The sequence below is a fragment of the Dicentrarchus labrax genome, unplaced genomic scaffold (assembly GCF_905237075.1).
Source record: "Dicentrarchus labrax unplaced genomic scaffold, dlabrax2021, whole genome shotgun sequence".
Classification (NCBI taxonomy): domain Eukaryota; kingdom Metazoa; phylum Chordata; class Actinopteri; family Moronidae; genus Dicentrarchus; species Dicentrarchus labrax.
Window position 1 is genome coordinate 23,503,497 of NW_026136707.1, and position 23,601 is coordinate 23,527,097.

Consider the following 23,601-nt stretch of genomic DNA (forward strand, 5'->3'; position numbering starts at 1 on the left):
GCCGAGGTCGCCCTCTAAGCATGGCAGGCCGTTTCATGGTGCTGCACGCTTCAAAGGAGGTGTCACTCTCCTGCAGTTATGTCAACACAGTGATGAAACAAGAAAACACCGTGTGGATGGCAAAGCCTTGGTCTTCAAAGCCTCAAAAGCCAGGTCAACACATTTTGTTTCTGTGTCACTGTCAAACTGGCAGAGAGAGAGAAAAGATTGTTTGCTCTGTTAATCTCAGAAAGAGAGCTTTTTGAGTGGTGTTGTGATGTATCAAAATGGTCATGGCTGTCAATGGCAGAAGCCAAACAGACATGACACGCAGCCACAATAAGATGATAGCTGCTGGCACGACATTGCTGATACGCTGCCAGTTACTTCAGTTATTTAAGCGACTGACTTACTGGACTTTAATACGCTCAACAAGTCAGCACCATTCATCTGGTGATGAGACAATTTTGTTATGATGGAAACTTACATGTGTGGGTTTTTTGTTTATTGTATTTCATGGCAATGAAAAGGCTTTCTGCACTGGCTCTGGCACTGCAGAGCATCCACACAACATTTTCATAAGATATCCTGAGATTGGATGTAGAGAATCTACCCCCCTCCTCCTTCTCCCAAAGTGACCACTTTCTGTTTTCTTTGTGACGGTTCCACCTTAAGTGTAGAATGAAAAGCTGTGCCTTAAGGCTGTATTGGCTTTAATACATATTGATGCTGTGCAAAGACCACAGCTAAGCTGCTCTGGTTGAGAGAGTTATCTGCAATTAGGCATTTTATATCTTTTTATTTGCTCATTTATCTCTGTAATAACTGTTAAATAAACAATCCATCAGCTAAGTTATATGATTTATTGCGCCATGACTCATTTCTGCTGAATGTGCTTTGTCGTGCTCATTGCCTCCCGTAGACCACAATTTAGGGTCAATTTATTGAATACATCTTCACTACTCAGCCCATTCCCAGCCTTTTGGGTCCTGTGCTGCTCATGCTGTTCTGGGCTATGATGAAACCACTTGAAGTCAGGCCCCAGCACTACAGCCACAGCCAAAGCCTATTAAGCAGCCACACTGTGGTATAAGAGTTCAAGCCACAGGGCTGAGGTTATGAATCCTCGTGAGGAGGATGGATGCAGAATGACGAGGAAGGGTGGAGGTATGGTTTCAGAAGGAAGGGTAAAGAGGGGTGAAAGAGGATTGGTAGTCGGGGGGGGCGGGGCAACTAACGGAGAGGTAGAGATGAAGGATACAGACTACATACGTACTGAAGAACAAAGTAATTGAACAAATGCCAATAAGGCTGTCGTTATGTTGCAAGGAAGTTTGGAAGTGTAGATGGATAGGGAAATAGTGAAGAGGGATGGAAGTTAAGGAAAATTATGTAAGTAGAAAGATAGATGAAGCAGTAGAGGAGGAAAAGTGAGTCAGTTTCACTTTATCCGATGAGAAAGTTTCCCCTTTGCCCAGAAAGGATACACCTGGTGAATAATGACCAGACACACACAGACACTAGTACTGATACATGCACACACTATAAAACATCATACATACCACAGTCTTCACACATTACACACACAGAACACACACGTATTTGACAGCGCTCACACACACACATTTCCCAACGCTTATGCTTTCAGTCATACACATTTACTTCACACTGCAAACACACACACACATACAGGCTCACAGGCCACAAATCACTGAACGTTGTAAAAGTGGAGCAAATTAGAGCCGTTTTATTTGCATTGTTCACAGGGAATAACGGTGGAGGGAGTAATTCCTGCCAAGCTAAAGAGGTGGTGTAACAGAAATATGTGTGTGTGTGTCAAGGGAGAGTTTATAATTGTGCTTTGTGCATGCTTTAGAGACATTAAAATGTTATGCAAAACAACAAGCAATCAGGCTTTTTCTGAGGTGAAATGCACACACACATTACATTCACACTTACACACGCACACACACGACTTTGCCTCAGGGCCTGAAACAGAAGACCGGGGTCTTGTCCAAAGCTCCATTAAACTGCAGAAAGTCCTTCTAGAGCTGAAACATCCTCCTATCGTCATGCTGGGACATTCCACGGCACGCCAGAGACCCTGCGCTAATCCTGCCGGCATGGGAATCATTATTGATAGGATCCTAATGCATTACCTCAGGGCCCGCTTATTGTTGGTAAAGATTATTATTTAAGAGTAAACCAAAACCCAGAGAAAGTCTCCAGTTTCATAGAAATTTATCAAAAGAAAATGTTATTCTTGGCTTAGTGTGATACCACTTTGAACAGCACAATTGAAACAAACTGTGCTCCTTGCTGCGCTCCAAGAAGCAGGCTTGATACCAACCAGCAGGTCATTAGGACACAGTGTAAACTGCGCAGGAGTGAAAGAACCTGACACTCAATCTGAACAGATTTGCCCTAAGTCACTTTCACTTGCTGGTTATTACCTTACATTGATTTCAGTGATCCGTATCGGCGTGCCTCCTACTTTGCAGAAATGATTGTGGCTACAGCATTGGAACATTTTTGTCTGTGTGTTCAGATAGTTTCCGCTTTAGTCAATTATTCTGTGTATCTCTTGATCTGGATCCTATTGAACTGTGTTAATCACTGAAGTTTAGTATTGTCAAACCACTGTTGGAGTGCTTTCAGACAACTGGTCTGTGTTTGCGAGCAGTAATTTTGATTTTGTAAAGGCAAGACAGATGTACAGTATATCCTTTCCTATTAGTTTTTTTTTTAACTGCTTTGATTTTCTTTGTCTTTGTTCTCTGATTGTTGTTTTTGTTTTTGTGTTGTCCAGGTGGAGTCCTGCTGGTCAGTGTCCAGGGCATAGCTGTCAATGTGGACCCAGTCTTCTGCACATGGCTGTTGTACCAGCCTCACAGGGGGAGCAGCAGGCAGCAGCAACAGGTACCTGATCCCCTCTCAGGTTCTCAGACAAAAAAACAGTTTCTCTTTCTGGCCCTTGTGTCAACATTTGATCATATTGTGCATTTGATGTTTTACATGGTTAACTTGTAATATTTGTATTAATAAAGTACCTGCAGCATCTTCTACTGTTGCACTCACTCTGAGTGGCTCCGGATAAGAGCCTGAAGCACATATGAATGTCTCCCTCCCTCTCTCCCTCCCTCCCTCTCCCTTGCCTTCTCTTTCACAGCTACCTTTTTCCATGTGCTCTGCTCCCTGTCTTCCATCCAGTCTCTCTCTATTTATTTGACAGGGGTCATGGTGATGGTTATGGACATTGAATGCTCTGTGCCCACACTACACACACTCAAACACACACACTCACACACACACACATGCAGACATGCTTAGTCTGATTGCCTGGGATATAGCCCAGGTTCACCCCATAAAGGCACATAAATATATATAGTACATGAAAGTATCATATTGTAATACTTTAAATGTTTTTTTTTTTTTCAACAAGTTGTTCTGTTTCATGCCTCCTGCAGTTTGGAGGGGCTGTCGGCATGCATGTGTGTGTGACAGACAAAGAGAGAGGGAGTTAATTGCACCAACCCCTTATTCTGGAGGTTGTTACTGTACAGGGGTAAACAGATGTTATGAGTTGAACTGCAGCCAGTGTGAAGGATACACAACACTGGCTGCTGTGTGTGTGTATGTGTTGCAGCAGCGAACGTGTGACTGTGTTCATGTGTGTGTTTCTGTGAGGCCATCTACTTGAGCTGCCTGTCAGGGTCACTTCTCAAGGCCTGGCTGGTTTGGCAAGGCCTTCAGCTGAAGGCCAGACAGCAGCCTGTGAAGGACAGAGGAGAGGACACTGACTGGTCGGGTCAGGATGGCAGGAAATTATGAGTAAGGAGGTAATTGGAGCAGAAAACAGGACAATGAAAGGGACTTTTGGAGGGATAGACAAGGGGAGAAAGTATCAGAGAGAAGTGGAGGCACATGGGGGTATGATAGAGAGAGAACAAGTGTGGAAAGAGGTGGAACATATGGAAGGATAAAAATGAAAACACCAGGGAATGAGGTATGGAACAGAGGAGACAACAAAAAAGGGGAAAGTGCTGGACAGTATCGAGAATGTGCGGAGAAAGGAGAGGGAGGTTGAATTAAACGTAAACTGAAACTACCAGAGCGAGCAGGAAACACAGGAGAAATCAGAGAAGTGGAGGGAGATGGTTGGGGAAGCGGGTAATGAAGAAAAAGGGAATAAGAGGAAAAAAGAAGTTTGAGAACCAAACAGGCATTTGCCTTGGCTGTTTTCAGTGTGTGTGGTAGAAGGAGTTAGCTCATACTATGTCATCTACCAGGAATGAGCGATGGTCATTGGGTAAGGTACCTGTTTTTAGCAGAGAGTATTAAAATGTGGCCAAGCACATATTTTCCAGAAGTGTACAAACTGAATTATATATATATTTTTAATCATTTTGCATTTTCCTTTAACACACCAACCAACAAAACATATAAACATAAAACCGTCATATGGTTTGTTTGTACAGTGCTTTTTGGGATTTGTGTTTAAGCCTCCAGTACAGTGTATTTGGACATGTCCTTCTAATTAAAGTTTATCTTGAACATTCTTTATTTAGATCTTTAACAAACCTGAATATGATTTTCTGGTCAAACCTGACTTTGGCTGACTAACCTACTGGCCTGCAGTGTTTCATTCAGCCTATGTTAAGTTGCAAAAACCTAGGAAGGATTTGGCATCATCCTCCAGTCAGTAGTTTCAAATACTAATGTAATTTGGGGGCCCATTTTTAATCTTACCACAACCAGTCTTTGGGTCCCGACCCAGTCATTGAAAAACAACTGCATCAATGTGTGTATGTGTGTTTACACGGGCTGCAGTACGTGGTTGGCCTGCGGACTTGTGCAGCTGCATCATAGCCTAGTGCTGCTGCTGGCTGATGCTAATGGGGTTTCCTTATTTCAGACCAGCCTTCCACTCTTCTGTCTTTCAGCCATCTCACTGCCAGCCTGTGTGTGTGTGTGTGTGTGTGTGTGTGTGTGTGTGTGTGTGTGTGTGTGTGTGTGTGTGTGTGTGTGTGTGTGTGTGTGGTGTGTAGGTGTGGGTGTGGGTGGGTGTAGGTGCGTGTGTAGGTGTGTGCATGTGTAGGTGTGTGCGTGCATGTGCATGTGTGTTTGGCCTGCCAGCAGCATGGGAGACTGCTCAAAAAAAACAGGGAGCTGTCACTAGTCCTTGTTGGTCTTGGAGGCCTCTGTTGTGTTCCATTGCATTTTTCTTTTCTCTTTCTCTTTCTGCCTCCTTTTCTGTCTTGCATTGCACTCGGCATCATGCTTCTGATTTATTAACCCAGATCTTTAAAGCTGTCTAAATCTATCTCTGGTTCATGGCCTTACTAACACAGAACAATATCACTAATGACTGAATTAATCCATATTTAATGCAAATGCATTCATGTTACAATAAAACATATTTTCTTTCCCATGGCCTCATATGTGCTCAGTCATGCTGTGCTGTCATTGCAGACTCCAGGTTCAGTGCCTCTGGCCAAGAGGAGGGAAGACGAGGTGTCGGTAGGGAGCACACCACTGGCCAAACAACCCTCCAATCAGGCCTCAGACTACGCTAGTAGTCCGGTCAAAACCAAGACAGTAACAGGTAGGTTTACCAGCCCCAGGCTGTGCCATTAGGTATAATACTGAAGATATTACTGTGACATTGCATGCCATACAATAACATGACATTGAATCTGTGCAGCAGAGAGGTTTACACACATAAAGGGAGCAAGGTTGGCCCAAGGTTCAGTAAAATATCTATTCACAGTGTTTGTTTTCAGATGTGATTTGTGTAAAGATTAATATACAAATGAAAACTGCAATGACATTTACTTCTCCCCTGATATTTGAAATAACTGCCACTGATTCTATATTTAAGGATATGGTCTTTCAGTAGTGGAATAACAACAATTTGCTGTATTTAACCTTGTTTCTATGCAATGAATCCATGTTACTATGTGGTTACATAACACACTACAGCTTGCTGACACATGAGTGAACCCCTTTCTCAGAGGACACCACATATCCAGGCATGTCCTCCTCTGTTTTCCTCTTCGGTAGTATTACTGTGGGCTCTGGATGCCCAGAATAGATGAGTGGCTTGGCTGCGTGGAGCCTCCCTCTATGCCAGTTTTCCACTTTCTGGGACCCCCCTGTTCAGAACAAACACATTCAGTGCACATACACACACATGAAGAAATCCAAAGAATACACGCACTTATCAGCACACACAAACATGGAGGTATGTGCATACATACAGCCAGGTTAATAATGCATGTCCACACCACAAACAGACACTCACACACCCATGTAGCACCGCTGTGGCCCTTCCTTAGATACTTCCCTGAATTTTCCAAATCGATAGTATCTCTGAGTAGGACATTTCTGAACCCTTTGTGCAGAGATGGATAGATTGGAGAAACAGAGCAGAGAAGGACAGGGATTAGGGAGGATATATGCAGTTCTGTACCTTGTCATGGATGTGTCTGCTTGCTTTAGTGTCAGGAACACACCAACAGTATCCATAATCTTTTAGGTTCTTGTTGTTGATGGTGGTAGTTACTGACAATCCATCAAGTGTACAAATGTAGAGAAAAAAAAGCCCTTGTAATGGTATTTTCATCAGTGTGAGGAATCTGTTTAGTGGACCTCAGGGATACTGTGTTGTGATCACAAAAACTACCTAAAGCACACGCACATACTATACAGTACTCATGTACTCCTGCCTGGGATGATGGCTGCAGCAGCACTGCGTTTAGGAGCTGTCCATGACACAACACAGAGCCGCACTGACTGCAGAAATGGTTTTCATTTAATACTCATATAGTGTATTTATGAACCTAATAGCCTACCTTCTCTCTCTTATGTTCCCCTATAGATATTTAATTAATGTGATCCAATGGGAAGTCTTGGCTGGCTTCATGTAACCGAATTAGTTACAGAGTTTAAAAAACGAATAAATAAATACATTAAAAAGTCTTCCCAGTCTCTACTGTTTGACTCTCACAGTGTTTAGGCTCCAGGTCCTCTAAACACTTTAACGGTTGAAACGTTCTCTGCCAAAGCATCGCAGTGACGAGTCAGGGGAAATAAGCAAGTGGTTGTTTGTCTTTTTTTCTTCTTTTTTAAGTCCCTGGGAAATGTGTTCCCAACAGGAGTGATGAATCCCTGTTTTGGGTGAAGTCATCCCATAGCTGTAAATAACATTGCATGTGTATGACGTTCCCCCATGTCAAGTGTTTTGATAGGAAAAATGCTCCTTTGACATTTCAGAGTCTAAAAAGGGCCATTAGGGCTCTTTCCCTGCTCACTTTAAAAGCTCGGAGCTGAAAGGTCACGCTGCCTTTTCCTCCCGGTTTTCCCTCTGTTCCTTGTTTCATCCAATCTGCACTAATGGCTTTTCCATACCGCAGCATCTTTGCTTACTCACATCTCAACAGTATATTGTCTCATTAGGGGTCGTCAGTAAACAGTCACCCTGGCTCCAATACTGCACACAAAGCTAAATCAGGCTGTAGCTTGTCAGCAACACTCAACTGACTAAAGTACACTGGCTATCAATGTGCATGGTCTTCCTATCCGCCAGCTGTCGATCTCTGTGACTGGTTCTCCGTCTTGCTGTCTGACTTTTTGTTTTTCTGTCTGTGAAGCTGTTTTTCTGTCTGGCTAGCTGTCTGTTTGTCTTTCTGTTAAGTTTTTCTAGTTTTTTCTTGTAGTCTTTTCTTTTTCTCAGTCATGCTGTCTGCATTTTTGTCATTCTGTCTACCACACAGGTGTTTGTTAATGACTGTAAACAAAGCCTAGGCTGAATGTTAGAATTAACTGACGACACACACATACGTAGTGTGTACAGTGTGTTTGCTGTTGAAACGTTAAGTGGTCAGCACATCTGGCCTAAAATTGTGTCTGTTGGAGTGTTTAGTGTTAGACCTATTTGTATAAAGCATCTCATTGTTGAGCTACATTAGTTAGTTAGAAACATATACTGAGTCAGACTCAAGTTCTTTCTTATCCAAATATTTCTCTTGTGAACTTAAAACAAGACATTGGTAACTAGGTGCTGGTACTGTATTTTTCTGCAATTCAACCCTCAGTGCTCCCACTCCCAACACTCCACGTTGGAATAGAGCTCGCAAGTAAATGAATAGCATCTCGTCTGGAAATTGCTGCGGTGTTACAGGAGTAGATGTAATGAAAAGTTACAAATTGTTTCCGCGAGCAATCAGAATAAGAAAAGGGCAGAGGCATTTAGCCCTTGTGGTTTTAATCATGGTGTAACAATAAGCCTCCCTGCTGTCAGAAGATCTTGATAGACTACAACACTACAGAGGGGCTTAGAGCACAGCAGGTACTCTTGTTTCCATTCCACCTTCTCCTTGTTACATAATAATGCATGCTTCCTGCAATTAACTATTTTGTTTCTCCGTGTGCAAAGATGACTTTATGTTTTAAGCCACGAATGAAGAATGTTGGATTGTGGTGATACTTGATACACTGTTTGAGATTCATAAGTCTAAACTCTGTTCCACCTCATTTCTCTTAGTAATCTGGTGGCCCTGTGATTAATTGGAGGATGATAAATGAAACGTTAATTTTTTCATATTTCCCAGGGTAGCTGGCCATGGTGGGGTAGATACTTGATAAACAATCTTGATATGTAGACTGATCTGTCCTGATATTCAGCTTCCCTTTGGGTAATAGTTGATTAATACAAAAGTTTGTGGAAAGAGGTTTTTGCTGAGGCAGCTCAGGTAAAAGTCCACCCAAAAACAGAATTCACATATGTTAACCCCATAACTGTACACAGTTTAACTCATGGTTAGCCAGGACTCCTATAAGGCTCAAGGTCATGGGAATAACACATGTGGATTCTGTTGTTGGGGTGGATTTTTCCCTTGTAAAACCTTCACCCCAGTCACCTCATGAGAAGAGCTGCTGACATCTAACATGTTATGATTGGAATTAGGCTCTCTAAAGATGATTTATTAATTGCTTTACCATGTGTGGAGCATACTGTGAATAAGGAGCTGGATGTTTAAACACAGGAGGGAGATGATGGGAGCTCACTCTGGGTCAGCCAGGGTCAGCCCTTCAATCCAACTTGGTTATTAGTTTATCATGTTTGCCTGTGGTGTTTATACTTTGTTGACTGTTAGCTGGACATAAAACTGTCTTCTGCTTTTTCCTGTCTTCAGGATGCATTTCATCTCTAAAGCCATTTAGCCGCAGCTAGTCATCTGATGGATTTTTCTGAATCTATTTGTAATTGCTGCGTGTTTACCCCAGGACATCCGATCCAGCTGTTTAGCGTAGGAGGAATCAATAAGCCACAATGATTTACTGAAGGGTAAAGCTGACGTGAATGTAGCAGAGAAATCACCATTGTGTCTTGATGGACCTTAATCTCATCAGTTGTGACGGAGCAAGGTTTTCAGGCAAATTAATAATTGCTCTGAGAAATAAATTGTGTTGTTGTAAGAAATGAATTGAAATGGTCCAGCTCATTTTCCCTCTCTGGAGCGGGTACATAGAAAGACATTCTTTTTTTCTTCTTTTTACTAAATTATCATTTGGCCTTTTCCTCGATAGCTCTAATGTGCTTGTTTTAACGTGACTCCAAATAAACGTCCAGATATATGACAAGGTCGATTTTAGTTGCGGGTTTATTGCCGGCATATAATTTCTCAGGGGACTCTAAGGGGGTTTGTAATCACTGCAGCAGACGTTTTATTTTTCAGTCTTCAGTCATCTATTTAGGTAAACAGAGGAGAGATGTGCACGTTGTTTGCCAGTTGGAGTCAACACGTGTTCGAACTGCCATTCACAGGGATGCACTGGGGAATAAACACATAAGGCTGGCTCGGGCTCAACGGGGGCAGCTAGCCAACTGGACTGCCACTGGTGCTGCTACTCAGTTGACCTTCAGGAGAAGACGTCATGAGGTTCTTGTAGGAACCATAATGCTGGTATTTTGTTGCAAATTAATTTACAATAAGTGTGCAAGTCACAAATTCAGCCCCTGAATGCTCATAATGTGTGTATGGCGTCGCAATCCTGGATACTCCCTGCAAGGTTTCCCTTGAGTCACTTTGTGAAGAGCTGCTGATTTTAAACATGTTACAAATTAAGTTTTTTAAGTTGCCACTTTTCATCCCACAATAATAGTCCTTCCAACTGCCTCAATACTGCTGTTAGACACTTATTGAAACACACTGAAAGAAACAATGTGCATTCTTCAGAAGGCTCCTTTCAGAAACTGTATCAACTGATTCATCCTTGAGGCACTACAGTAAGACTCTCTGCTCCTGGATACATACTGGATACACCCCCCAAGACACTCTGAAGCCCCCAGTGTGTACTCTAACCATGCATTAAAGTGGTCAATTCAAAAATATAAGTTAACAGTTTACATGTCCAGAGCGTGGTTGTTTGAAATACTATTATAAGATTAAATGACCCGATATGCTGGATATATGGAATATTGATATAGAGCGGTGTTTTGTTCCGCCTGATTATAAACTGGCGAGAGCAGCGTCTTTCTGTGCCTATTGATTATCATAGTTTTCCACTGGAGCTATTGATTTCCCCACAGAAATCACCTCAGGGAATTACAGTAAAATCATAATCCACTGGAAGAAAATCATTTTCAGAGTTTTTAGCAGTTCAAAGCCTCCTCAGAACAATTGCACTCGCTAGATGTCCCTGCTTCCAATTGGCCGTTTGAACGCATGCCTGGCACTTTTATGATGTAAAGAGAGTGTTATGTTGTTTTGTTACCACATTCAGCCTAGCTACAGTTTCGTAGTAATCAAGGGGGACTTTCCTGCAGGCTTTTGTAAGGTGCCTGTTAATGTGTAGGCAAATGTACAGAGACACACAGAACCAGTTCAGTGCAGATCATTTCCCCAGAAAGCACTGAGGGCAAGGTGATATCATACTGGGGCTATGGGGCTGCCCAGCTCGGATCTCAGAACCCATATCCACTCAGCTCCATTTGGCAACAAAATATTTCACCCTGTCTCTCTTCTTTTCTGGTTTTGGTCATTGCACATGTTAAATATACAGGGTACATGTTACAAGACACCGCTGACTTTCAGAACCAGCATTGGCTGAATTGGACCGAAGCCAGTTCCGGTGGATGACAGAGACTTTGAACACAGAACATGGAAAAAGATATTATAGATTTTTTTTTGCCAAACACACTGGTCTGCTCACATAAGGCAACATATTTCTCTTTGAATTGGTTTGCCTTTTAAACTGGTATGTGCTGTGTACACATACTGTACAGACACTCATATTTAAGGATTTTATTTTCTTGGTGGTTTTCATGCTAAATGTTTTGTTCTCCCTTTTCATTATGGTATGGCTCTGGTTGGCTTATACAGTGGGTCAGTGGGGTCTTAAAAAGTGTAAAATTCAATAATCAGAATTTTAGCCCTAAAAATGTCTTAAAATATCAAAAATATGATGAACTGAAATTAACCTTACTTAAAAATATTTGTATTGATCATGCTGTAAAAACAAAATAGTAATGGAGCTATTACAGATTTTCCTTCATACCTTCATATTTTTATTTTATTTTTTTATAATTTGGCCAGAATGTAAAAGAAATAGGTCTTAAATTGTGTTCATAATGGTTTCAAAAATGTCTTAAATTTTACTAAGCCTGTTATATGATAATATATATTTCTGGTCAGTCCATTAGGTACTGTTGTTACTGGTCAAAGTATATGGTCAGACTAAATATTCTGGTGGATAGACTATAGAGGCTGAGGTTTTTGACTTGATTTTTAAAAACTAAACACAAGACTGGTCATTTAACTCGCATCAAGGTTTGTTTGAATGTTGCTTAGTAACATCATCACAGAAGTGTTAACGGTTGTTTTTGTGTAATTATCCTTTACAAGAAAGGCCGTGGAACGACGACTTTGAAAACAAGTTGTTTCTCCTCAGTTTGAGGTTGATTTCTGTCTGCCCGCACAATTACGCCACAAATTGGTTCACATAAAACTAGCCTCTAAGTATTTTCTTTATTTGTCCCTAATGAATGTTCTTGTTGGCAGCAGCACCGTGTTTCTGATCGAGAGCCTCCCAAGTCCCGAGCTTCTCATTGTTCTCTAACATCTACCAGAGTAATGATCTCACTGGCTTTCCTTTTCAATCCTAAAATTAGCCGTTGGCGCTCTGAGAACATACATCTTGTGCTGAGAAACCTATCCTACGATCTGGCTGTGCTTCTTAAAGGTTGGAGCTAGGACTGTTGTCTTAGTTCCTGTCTGCTAGTGGTCTGGATGATAGGATTAGATGTAATTTTCCTGTTTACTGGGAGGACCAGAAAAAGAGAAATGGAAACATTTGCATTGTTCATGCTGTAAATCTGCAAGGTAGAAGACAAAATGGTGGTAGTCACGGCTGTGGCCCTCCCAAAAAGTTTCCCGTACTGATGGCTTTTCTGTGATCTCAACCGTAGTGCGTCAGCAAAAAAAAAAAAAAAAAAAAGGTGGGGGACAGGGGGCATGTGGGGGTTGGTGGGGTTGGGAACGGGAAAGAAAATCCAGGTTTCATGGTTGAGAGACATATTTTGGAAAGACATAAATTGATATATTTTGGAGAAAGGAATGGCAGAGAGAAACTAATATATACATATATATACACATATATAAAATAAAACTGATGAGAGGACTTCATGCCGAACTACACAGTCATACATAACTATAATCCGGGCCCAAGTAGCCTGATGGAAGTCAGGCAGGTTTTTATTGGCTGCTGTGCGCTTTTCAGAAGGGGATAATATTTTCATTGCGGAGTTATTTATATAGTTTAATTTTTCTGGTAAAGTCAATAATTTATCAAGGTAATGATGGTTGGACTGGGGAAAGAAAACAAGAAAAAGAAGGAATAATGAGATAGGAGGCCCCCCCTGAGAAGAATGGCTGCAGTCTACAGGGGACTCTACTCGCTAGATTGGAAGGTCTCTGGCCTCTGCACACTTATGAGCCCATACAAACCTCACACTGACTTCCAGGACACACAGAACAGTCTGTGGGGAATGGATTTGTCCTTATGTATCCCTTTTTCTGCTTTTATGAATGATAAGGGTATTAGGCTTTGTGGATGTTGGCTGTGGTTTTTGAGGTCGAAGTGAGAGGAGCAGAGGGAAGTTGGGGTTGAGCTGTGGTTCCTCAGACGTAGCGTGGATTAGTGCGCAGACTGGAGAGGGTTTAGTTCAGATGACGGAGGAACAGGAGGGGATTGGAAACCAGGTTGAGATGATTTCACAAAGGACGTTTCAAAGGGTCTTGGTGTCACACTGGGAAGACGTGTCTTTTTGTTTTCATTCTTTACGTCTTGTGTCACGGTCTGGCTGGCAGAAGCTCTCTCCTCTCCTCTTTTTTTAGATAAGTATCTCAGCTGAATATTGCGCAGATTGGACCGGCCTTGTTGTCTATGATCACTCTGAACTCTGATGATAATGATGATGAAAGTGATGACGATTGCGATGAGAAATGTGTGTGATCCTCTTCTTGCTTTTCTTCTTGCCAGAGACTTCAGAGTGTGTCTCCACATGCCTGATTTGAAAAGTCTCCACAATTACCTTGACTGGTTTAGGGGACTTCCTGAAGCACAGCTGGCAGACAAAGTTATCGTGCGGTGTGTACGTGGATGCTGTGTGTGTGTGTGTGTGTGTGTGTGTGTGTGTGTGTGTGTGTGTGTGTGTGTGTGTGTGTGTGTAGAGAAGTAGAAATAAATGGGCACTTGCATTCCCCATTCCTCACCCGTTCAGTCAGCCTGGCCACACCAACACTTTTTTCATGGCGGCTTCAATAACCCCATAACAAATGGAGTCACGTAAATATTTAAATAAACACCGACGTGCATCCAAAACAAATAGGGGGGCAGGTTTATTAAAGAGCCCCATTGCTGCCTCTGCTCGCAGCTGTACCAGAATATACAACACTTCAACTCACTGTAAACCATTTGTAATAGGGAACATACCAGAAAGATAGCAGGCGGCATGGGGAAATGCCGAGATTCCTCAATGAGGCTGTTTTTATTGGGAAGGACATGGATACTTTGTGCCATTGTTGTGAAGACTGTTAAATCTGTAGTGGACGCTCTTATGATGTTAGTGTCGTGTGACTGTGAGTGTATAAGAGCGAAGTTGTGTGTGTGTTCATGCGTGTTTTCAATTGCGAGCGGGAATCACACTTTGGTATGATGTGCGATTTACACCCGCCACGCCACACGCCCTCACACATTTTACCGCAGTGTTACGGCAGTGTTGTGTTGTACATTATGAAATGAGGCAACATTGATTTGTTTCTCGCCTTAATGTCAACGTGTTGTAATGGGGCTCTGGTCTCTGTGTTTTCTCTGATCACTTGACACATGCTCAGGCTGTGGACTTCAAAGACCCGGGCCTTTCACTTGCTGGGAGATGATGGAGCTGTTAAAGAGGATGAATAATCACCATCAGAACACCAGAATGTTTATAGAGGACTGGACCAGCAGCTCCACACACCAGCTGAACACCAAGAGAGAGAGACAGAGGGAGTGGTTGGAGAGAGTGAGAACAAAACAGAGGAGGAAAGGAAAGGGGAAGGGTGTATGACCAGAGTTTGGCCAATAAGATATTAGCCTAATGGCCTAACAGAGGGTGAAAATGAGGACATGGCTGAGATGGCACGAGGCAGGGGGAATAACCCCACTTTAAGAGGACTCTGAGGACTTGTTAGGCCTGGGCAGGTTTAAGAGCTTCGGGCGCTCCTGTCATATTTCTCTTTCATTTGAATTTAGACCTCTTGTGTTCTCTCTGTCTTTCTCATTCTCCGTCCCCGCTTGCCTCTCTCTTTCTCTCAATCCCCTCCCTGCAGGAATGGCGGGCGCCAAGTCACTATAACAAGATATGGCAGTTTCATTCCAAATAATGACCCCAGGATTAACAAACAGAGTCCTGGAATGGTATTTAAAACAAAGCGGAGAGCTGGATGCAGACTGGACTTGCATTGTTACTGCCTATGCTGTACTTTAGCACACTTTCTGATTGGCCTAACAGACTCTCTCTGGGGAAGGGCTTTCACAGTCTGGCCTACCCCCAAAGTCAAATAAGGACTTAAAAAAATAGATGATCATTTTGGTTCTTTCAGGTGAAGGTCAGCCATAAGGTCTAAAGAATTAGGGCAATAACCAGTTTTTAGATGCAAACTGCAGCCAGTGTCACCTTTGGGGCTCATAAGAAGAGTGATGGGTTCCTCTAGAACATGAGTCAGATTAGATATTTGAAGGTTGTATTGATTTGAGGTGAAAAGGTAGTGAAAGGTCAGGGCGTTATGAAATGAATTTAATGGTAATTGCTCTAACTGCCTATGGCCTAATTTCAGACTCTGGGCTGACGTGTGTATATTAATACTCACTGCATGTTGTGCATTAAAAATTAGTTACGCAGATTTATGTGAGTGAATCCTGCTTGTAACACACTCCATACCTACTCATGTAAGCTTGCATATTCGTAATTGTGCATAGTCTCCAACTTCTAGTCATGCAGGGTCCACTCCACCCTCACACTAACACTCTCATGGTGTGTAATAGAATAGTTTGGTAAATTGGAGGGACATGGTCCTGTGAGTGTGTGTGACTAGGATTGATGTTTTTGAAGCTCTGTTTATTTTAAGCATTCATCAATGATGATTACTGAGGGTATGAACTCATTTTGGGGTCTGTTTTAATGTTTTTTCTGTTGTGTGTTGTCAGGGCAATGTGTGTATATATGTTTGTGTTGTATTTTCCCATGTGGTAAGGGACTGTTTGGTTGGGCAAGGATGTATTCTGGACATTGTGGGGGGTAACCATGACTTTGACGTAAGTAGTGAGACTGTGGTATTGCCGGTGATAACCACCAATGGAGTTAAAATCACACCCACACTAACACACACGTACTTGTCTGTGCGCACAGACATTGACTCATGCACACAGTTAAAAATCGGACACATGCAGATACACAACATTGTCAGAACCTACTTTACAAATAAACACACACACACACACACACACACACACACACACACACACACACACACACACACACACACACAGCATGCCTAGTCCTTGGGGTAAACTCTCCTAGGTCTAGACAGCTGGGCCACATGACAGAGAGCAGCAGCCACAGAGCTCTGTCATGTCTATATGGATCCCCTGCAGAGATGAACAGGAAACGGCTCTCTAATGCAGTGTGACAGGAATACTCTAAAACACACACAGCCCTCTTCAACAAAACACTATTGACAACCCAATGATATCACAGCGGTTTATGCAGCACTCTCTGCACATTACTCAATGAAAGACAGTCCATGAAATACAATCTGTCCTGTCAAAGTCAATTTTTGCCATCTGTGACTATATGGATATTTAGTTAAGTATACGAATGTTGGAATTGGTTGTGTACAGGGCTCACATAAACAGTGTAGCTGAAAAATAAGAATGAGGGAGAAGGCACATTGGAAATTATGGGTGTATAAATGTATAAAAAATGTATATTTTATGTATAAAATGGACTGTGCAGTCAAAGTCCTATGCTTAGCACGTAATGATGCAACACTGATTGTGGCCATCATGACAAATACAGTCCATTTCCTAGTCCCTAAATGCCAGAAGCACCTGGATGCTGAGTGTGAGAAAATACTGTAGGAGAGTCCAGACACGATGAGCTTGGCCTTCACTCTGCTTTTTACACACACACACACACACACACACACACACACACACACACGCGTGCACCTGTGACCTTAGTCCCTCAGCCATACATACACACACATTTCCACCCACAAATTTCAAGGCAAGTTGCCACAGCGACCACAAACCAGGGTAACTAACCATCCTTTTTGTCTATTGCCCCGGCAACACACTCTTGTTGCCATGCCAACCCGTTTGGCTGTTTTAGTGATATTTGGGAGAGTGGAGTCTGAGGAGGCATGGTGGTGCTGTGACATCACCGCTGTTTCATGACAAGTGTGGGAAGGAGCTGCTGAGCAAGGCAGACCTTTAAATCATGGAATATCTCTTAATGTGTCTTCAGAGAGACCCCCCCTTCCCTCACCTCTGACGCCCTGATGGCTTTAACATCCGCAGACCTCAGGCTAACCTGGTAGAGTGTGTGTTCTGTCGATGCCTCTGTCTCAGTCCCTCTTTTTCTGCTTCTGCATCTCTTACGCTCAGTTTCTTCTATCTGTCTGTCTTCCTTTCTCACAGCAACTGTCTCTTGGACTCTGAATTTGTGTTTTGACCCTCTGGATCATACAGCTAGCTAATAGCGAGGAGGTTGTTGCTGTGTGATTTGTGTGCTTGGCTGTTGCCATGAGTGTCAGTACAGACAATCGGCCTTCGTCTGGACCACAGCAGGGACACCAGGACATGTCATGTCTAGAATACTGTGTGTTTGTGTGTGTGTGTGTGTGCGTGCGTGCATGCGTGCGTGCATGCATTCTCTCAGTTCTCATAGTTCCCTTTCTCGCTGTAGGAGACAAGAAACCTGAGTGCACCATTACATCACCTCAATGAAGTGTCATTTATACATCATATAACATGACACTGTACAGCAAATGAAAATAGCAGTGAGTTATGAAGAGAGTTAAATAAAGGATGGATGCAGGACAGTATATTTTCTCACCATATGTTGATTTTATATAATACGTTACAGGGTGCTACCGTACTATGGATATTTCATCACGGGACCAAAGGTTTAAACAAACCTAACTCACATTAATACGTGCTGCATACAGTACTGAAAAATGCCAGAATACGACTGATTATTAAAGAAAAGCTGTTTTAAAACAATGAATTTATCAAATGTTTAATCACTTTCCTTTTTTTTTTTTTTTTTTTACCAGAATCACGTCCCTTGTCCATTCCAATGAAGGTGATGCCTGACACAACAGCAGAGGAGTCATGGACAACCTCAGAGGAGAGAATGAAGGAGTATATCGCTCATGCCTGGGATGCTGTTAAACGCCTTACTCTACAGGTACCAAGTGATACTCCCTACCTTTATTGTTGTTATTGTCTCTGTACCCTGTTTCCTCTACTGAGCTGATCTTGGATTGTGGTCCTTTGATGTTGTTCATCAGTGATGATCAGTGATGTGCAAGATTTCACTGTATCTAGTCCTGTTGGGGCAGAGTGGCTCAGTGGCATATCCTTGTACTCCCGGACTCGGGGTCAAGCCCCCATGTCAACAAGAATCCACCTTGCTGAAATATTCGTGAGCTACACACTAAATTCAGATAATTGCAATTAGATTCTTTGAAATCTGGCAACCACATACTGTTTAACAATAATGTCTTCAAATGTCTTGGTCTGGGGTGACTGAATAGCTTACCTTGTATAGCTGGTACCACCCCCCCCCTCCCCCCGAAAAAAAGAAAGAAAATGTCCAATGTCCTGGCCTACCAATTTATGCCAATACTTACCACATTTATCTTTCGGGTTCAAGCTTATTGCTCCTTGACTTGACCTTATACAGAAGTTATTGGCTGTCACACATGTCCGGGAGCAGCTTTACATTTCTAAACACCAGCCTCAAATCTACTTTAGAGACCATTAACCCACTCCCTTTTCGCCTCTTTCTCTCCTTTGTTACAGTAAAGTACTGAGGTTTAGCTCAGCCCAGCCCAGCTTAGCTCCCTCTGTACTTGTGGCCATATGGCTCCCAGGGACCTCTGTTAGCTGTTAGCCCATTAGCCTGTTTTACATACAAATGCATACGTAGCGTCTCATGTCCCTTTGTAGCGGACTGACTTTCTGGTTGACTGGCTGGCTTGCCTGATGTCCCTGTCCGTCTGTTTAAGTGTCTAACTGGATAGTTAAGTGCTCCCATTGTGTGGCTGCTTGCTGCATCTTGACTGGACCAGTTAGCAGAGCCCACATCACAACCAGCCCCATCTGAAGTGCATCAAGAAGTGCTGACAACTCTTTGACAGGGCTCCTCTTGATGCAGGGACGGGACGTCATGGTGTATGCACACGTGTGTGTCTGTCTACGCACCCAGTGTTCATGTGGTACATTACTGATTGCTGCATATGGATGTCTTTGTGTTCAGTAGTCTGTTAGGTTTGTTTGTGACTTCTTGTCTAGAGAGTTTTAATTTTGTATTTTAGTTTTTTATTTTTATTCAAATATACAGTTTTTTGGTTGGCAGCTGTAGACATCAGAACTGTGTTAAAAAACTACACATCTTCTCATTATGAGAGACCTGATCAGGATGTCTCAGATCACTAGAGCATGGAAGTATTCTTTGACTGTTGGTTTTCTCTGTCAGCACACAGTCAGACTCAAAAAAGGTTATGGTTACATTGTGATGTCAGCAGACTATCAATTCACAGATCATAACTTCACTGGATTCTATTTTCATACCTTTCCGGCGGTGTACTGTTATATATGCAGGCAGTTCAGCACAGAAGTTTTCTCTTAACAGGTTTATTTGGGGCAGCCGGGATACTCTGTTGCAGGGAATTCAAAGTGCATCTGAATCAGTCTTTAATTGGAATATGGCTTATAGGCAAGTTTCTTTGTGCATGTAAACAATAACCAACGAAGTCCAGCAACAACCATTCTTAATTCATCTTAATTCTCATTGCTAGGACCACACAAACCGGTGTCAGTCAAACATGAAAGAGAGCATGACGCATTTGAATTGAAATAACGCTCCAGAGCCCAGGTCCCCTGTCAGCCCATTGAGCTGTTTACAGTACTTCCACAAAAGTTAACTCAACCCTCTAATAGTTTGCTGAGCCCGTCATTGCCTCCACTTTCCTCTGTCCCCTTCGGCTGTGCGACCGGGACCACACCACGTACTGTAGCGGTAATTAGGAAACAGTCTGTCCTGTTGACATGGGAGTGGAAGCGGACCAAACCGAACGACCCGACAGCTGGTACCCCAGGCCTTGGATATCCCCAAACTTAAACCACTCCATTTATTTTAGTGTGGTGTAAACAGAATACCTAATGGCTCACACTTCTGCTGCACATGTGCCCAATCTGGCATGCAGGGCTTTCTCCGTCTTTAGAAGAGAGAGGAGCAAGAGGGATGGAGCAAAGTAAGGGAATGAGATTGGGGGGAGAAAGTTACAGAAGTATTTATTATTCTACGGCTGCTGAGACCACTTAAGGCTGTTTGAACAGAAAAGGGACACGTGATAGCTGGTGATCGTGTAAATTGGTTTAAAAAATCTCATAGTCCTGGTCTCATGATGGTTTGTCTCCGTGACATCAATTCTTTCCTACAGATTCACAGCAGGAGGCAAAGGAGGTAGTGGTCTTGCACAGATGCTAGACTGTGGGCTCATTTAAATAGGAGTAGGTAAGAAAATAGCGATAATGCAGAATGGAAAAGGTAGGGTACATGAGGTTTTCATTTTCAGCTATTTTCTGTTGTCATTTATTCCACCAATGTCAGCAGTTCACAAATAGCCCAGAACACTTGGAATAAAACGTGTTCTATATTTTCATTTTAGTATCTAAGTATTTAAGTTGTTTAAGGTCTGATGCACTTTGCTGCATCATCCCTTATCTTACCTCAAGAAACAGCATAACCTCAAGAAAAATCTGTGTAAGCAATTCTGTCCCATTGCTCTGTGCATTTCATTACAGTGTGACTCTATACTTGAATATGGCTTATGTAATGTCTTACACACATATCCCACTTAAAGTCTAAAACAAGAATAGCAGCTGGAAAAATCAGAACATGCACTGTTTCTATTTGTAGCGTTCTGCTCTAAAATCATTCTTTACACCATACTTGTCTTTTTCAATGACAGACATAGTTAGCATTGATTCCTGGTGATGGCCCGTCATGCGTGGTTTGGGCACAGATTATTATCTGAATCCATGAGTGTCACGCTCTATCTGTAGCTGAGTGCTTCAACCAAACCCCAGAGATGATTCTGAGCCATGGTTCCCCTATGACTTCAAATCCAGTGCATTACTATCTATCTCAGTTTGCAAGACGCTGTTCTCCTGTTACCTTGCTAGGAATGATAGCCGTTTTTTCACCCTGCAGTGAAAATGGCCAAAACTTTATTCGTAATCCATTCAAAGCCATCAGAGAACTTCCTTTAGTCTCCGCAAGAAACAGTCAATAATAAAAAAAGACAGACGGGCAGCTAATGTTGAAAACAGACAAACCGGCTGCCTCAAAGAGAAGTGGTTCAGTTTACACATATAGCTATGGTGAATCACTACTTGGACAAATTGGGGCCCCACATTCTTAAACTGTGGTCGATTTAGTTTAGATGCTCCTCAGGAAAGATGGAACCGAGAGAAAGAGGGGATGTTAATGTGGAAGAAGAAGACATTTACGAAGAGAGAAAGAGCCAGTGTCTTTGTCACACCATTGCCACAGGCATGGTGAGGTCAGAGGGACTTAACCATCCAAACTGAGCCCCTCAGGCCCAAGATGGTGGAGTCTCCTTGACATTACGTACAGCACAGATCATCTGTGTCATACACACAATGAGGGAGTGTGTGTGTGTGTGTGTGTGTGTGTGTGTGTGTGTGTGTGTGTGTGTGTGTGTGTGTGTGTGTGTGTGTGTGTGTGTGTGTGTGTGTGTGTTTTTCCCTAAGTTTTTTGGTCATGCAAGGCTATAATATGTGTAGGTGGTGTTATTTTAGTAGTCACTTCACATTAGGGCTGAAGGGCAGTGCTGTAATTGTCACCCTAGCCAGAGTGGCCTGGCACATCTTAAAATGGCCACTTGCCCTCAGCCTTGGCATTCTGACCCTCAGTTTTGCTTCCTTCTCTTGCTCCAACTCATTGTGTTACTCTTTGCATACAGTACATCTCCTAAACTCTTCACTTTGCCTCTCGTGTCCTTCTCTGTCCCCCACATTTCTCCAATGCACTCATTTCCTGCCTCCCTTACCCTTACCCCTTTTCATCCTGTCATCTCCCCTTCTCCGCCCCATTCTCCCAGAGGACACCCATGTTCTCTCTGGACCCTGATAATAATTGCAAGTGATCAGGATGGTGATTCTATTTCAGGAATTTTGCAATAATTCCTTCTATTTAACACATGAATGTGTTCAGCGCTGGCAAAGGAGCACGTTGCTACCAAAACTGAAATGGGATCTGCTAAAACAGAGAGACTGTTGCCATGGAAAAATGAAGTAACACTGCTCCCTGCAGCTGCCATGCATTAATGAGTAGGATATTTTTGAGAGAGAAAAAGAGGAGGAAAAGCAGTGGGGTAGAAAAGGTAAAGTGATGGAAAGGAGATGGAGGTTAGGAAGCGAGGAAGAAAGAGAAAAACTGGGCAGAAGGTGAGGAGGAAAGCGAGAGAGAGATAGAAAGGAGGATCATGTGCACTGTATGTTTGGTGTGGCTCAGATTGAGCTGGCCAGATGGTTTCCATGAACAGGATCTGACCCCCGGCTGAAGCGCCTTCTGCAGGCACATTACTTCATCCTCTGCCCCCCTTCCTCCATCCTATCATCCCTCCACTCAACACCTCATCCTCCCTGTCTGTCAGATCCCACAATTTCCAAATGATTTGCAATTACAACTTTAATTTTGTGCCACTTAAAACACCATGTTTCTTTGTGGATTGTGGTAATAAATTGTCAACTTTTCAAACTTGACAATCATGTTACAAACTGGAAGGAACTCATCTAAATCAACTTCTGCTTCAGGTGTTATATGCTGGGTTATGTGCATACATTTATTTTTATTAAAATTAATCCAGCCATGAATAGGGTCATAAGCTAACCACTGATCAAGAAAAGCCCAAATTTGAAAATGTATTCCGTTGATTAGTACAATTCAGTAGAATATTAGAATAAATGTAATAAGACAGCAAAGCAATTAAACTGTAATTACCCTCACAAACAAAAGTTATCCACACACTCCCTAGTACATTCCCTCAGAGGTCCCCTGACTTTTTAATACCTCTCTTTTGTTTGACTTTAACACTGGCAGTTGAACCACACATGCACACACTCTGACTGCAATCCATATATTTTATTGTATTTATCACAATAAAAAATGCAAATCTGCATGCTAGCATACCTTGTTGCAAGCTGACAAAAAGATTTCTTCAATCAGCTGAAACTGAGATTAATCATATATGCTTGGCATCTATATGCTTGGCATGCTGCAGTGTTTATGTTTAAGAGCTTTTATTATAGCTTGCAGTCCCTGGTTGTCTAATAGAAAGCTAAGTACTGATTGGCTGTAGTGCAAACAGAGAGAGGGGTTAATGTTGAGGGCAGAACACAGTGTGTCTCTCCTGTCATTGAGTCTCCATAAATATCTCCACAGAGAGAGAGAGAGGAGAGCGAATTTGGAGGGAAGAAGGGAAAGATAGAAGGAGGAACAGAGAGGGATACAGCAGAGGCACTAAGGGAATATGAAGGAGAGAGTGAAAGAAAGGGTGTACATTCTCTCCTGATTACACACTCATCCTCTCTGGTATCGCCTGATCTAAATCAAGACCTCACAATATAACAGTAGATGTGTCATTAGCTGTTTACCGAGTGAGAACACAGTGTGTATGTGTGTGCGCACATGTTGACGGGAGCACTCATGTGCATGTGTGGCCAGAATCCTGTTCCATCATCTGCTGCTGTGTCAAT

General features: G+C 42.6%; 1 protein-coding gene across 7 annotated transcripts in view; it reads left to right on the forward strand.

The window, feature by feature from the left end:
• The window catches only part of LOC127366381 (intermembrane lipid transfer protein VPS13B), a 315,825-nt gene that overhangs the window by 124,698 nt on the left and 167,526 nt on the right, over positions 1–23,601 (forward strand). For all 7 annotated transcript variants that reach the window (XM_051405186.1, XM_051405181.1, XM_051405183.1 and 4 more), the window contains exons 20-22: positions 2,789–2,898; positions 5,452–5,584; positions 17,865–17,998. In XM_051405186.1, coding sequence (XP_051261146.1) covers positions 2,789–2,898; positions 5,452–5,584; positions 17,865–17,998 — 377 coding nt within the window. The remainder of the gene's footprint in view (positions 1–2,788; positions 2,899–5,451; positions 5,585–17,864; positions 17,999–23,601) is intronic.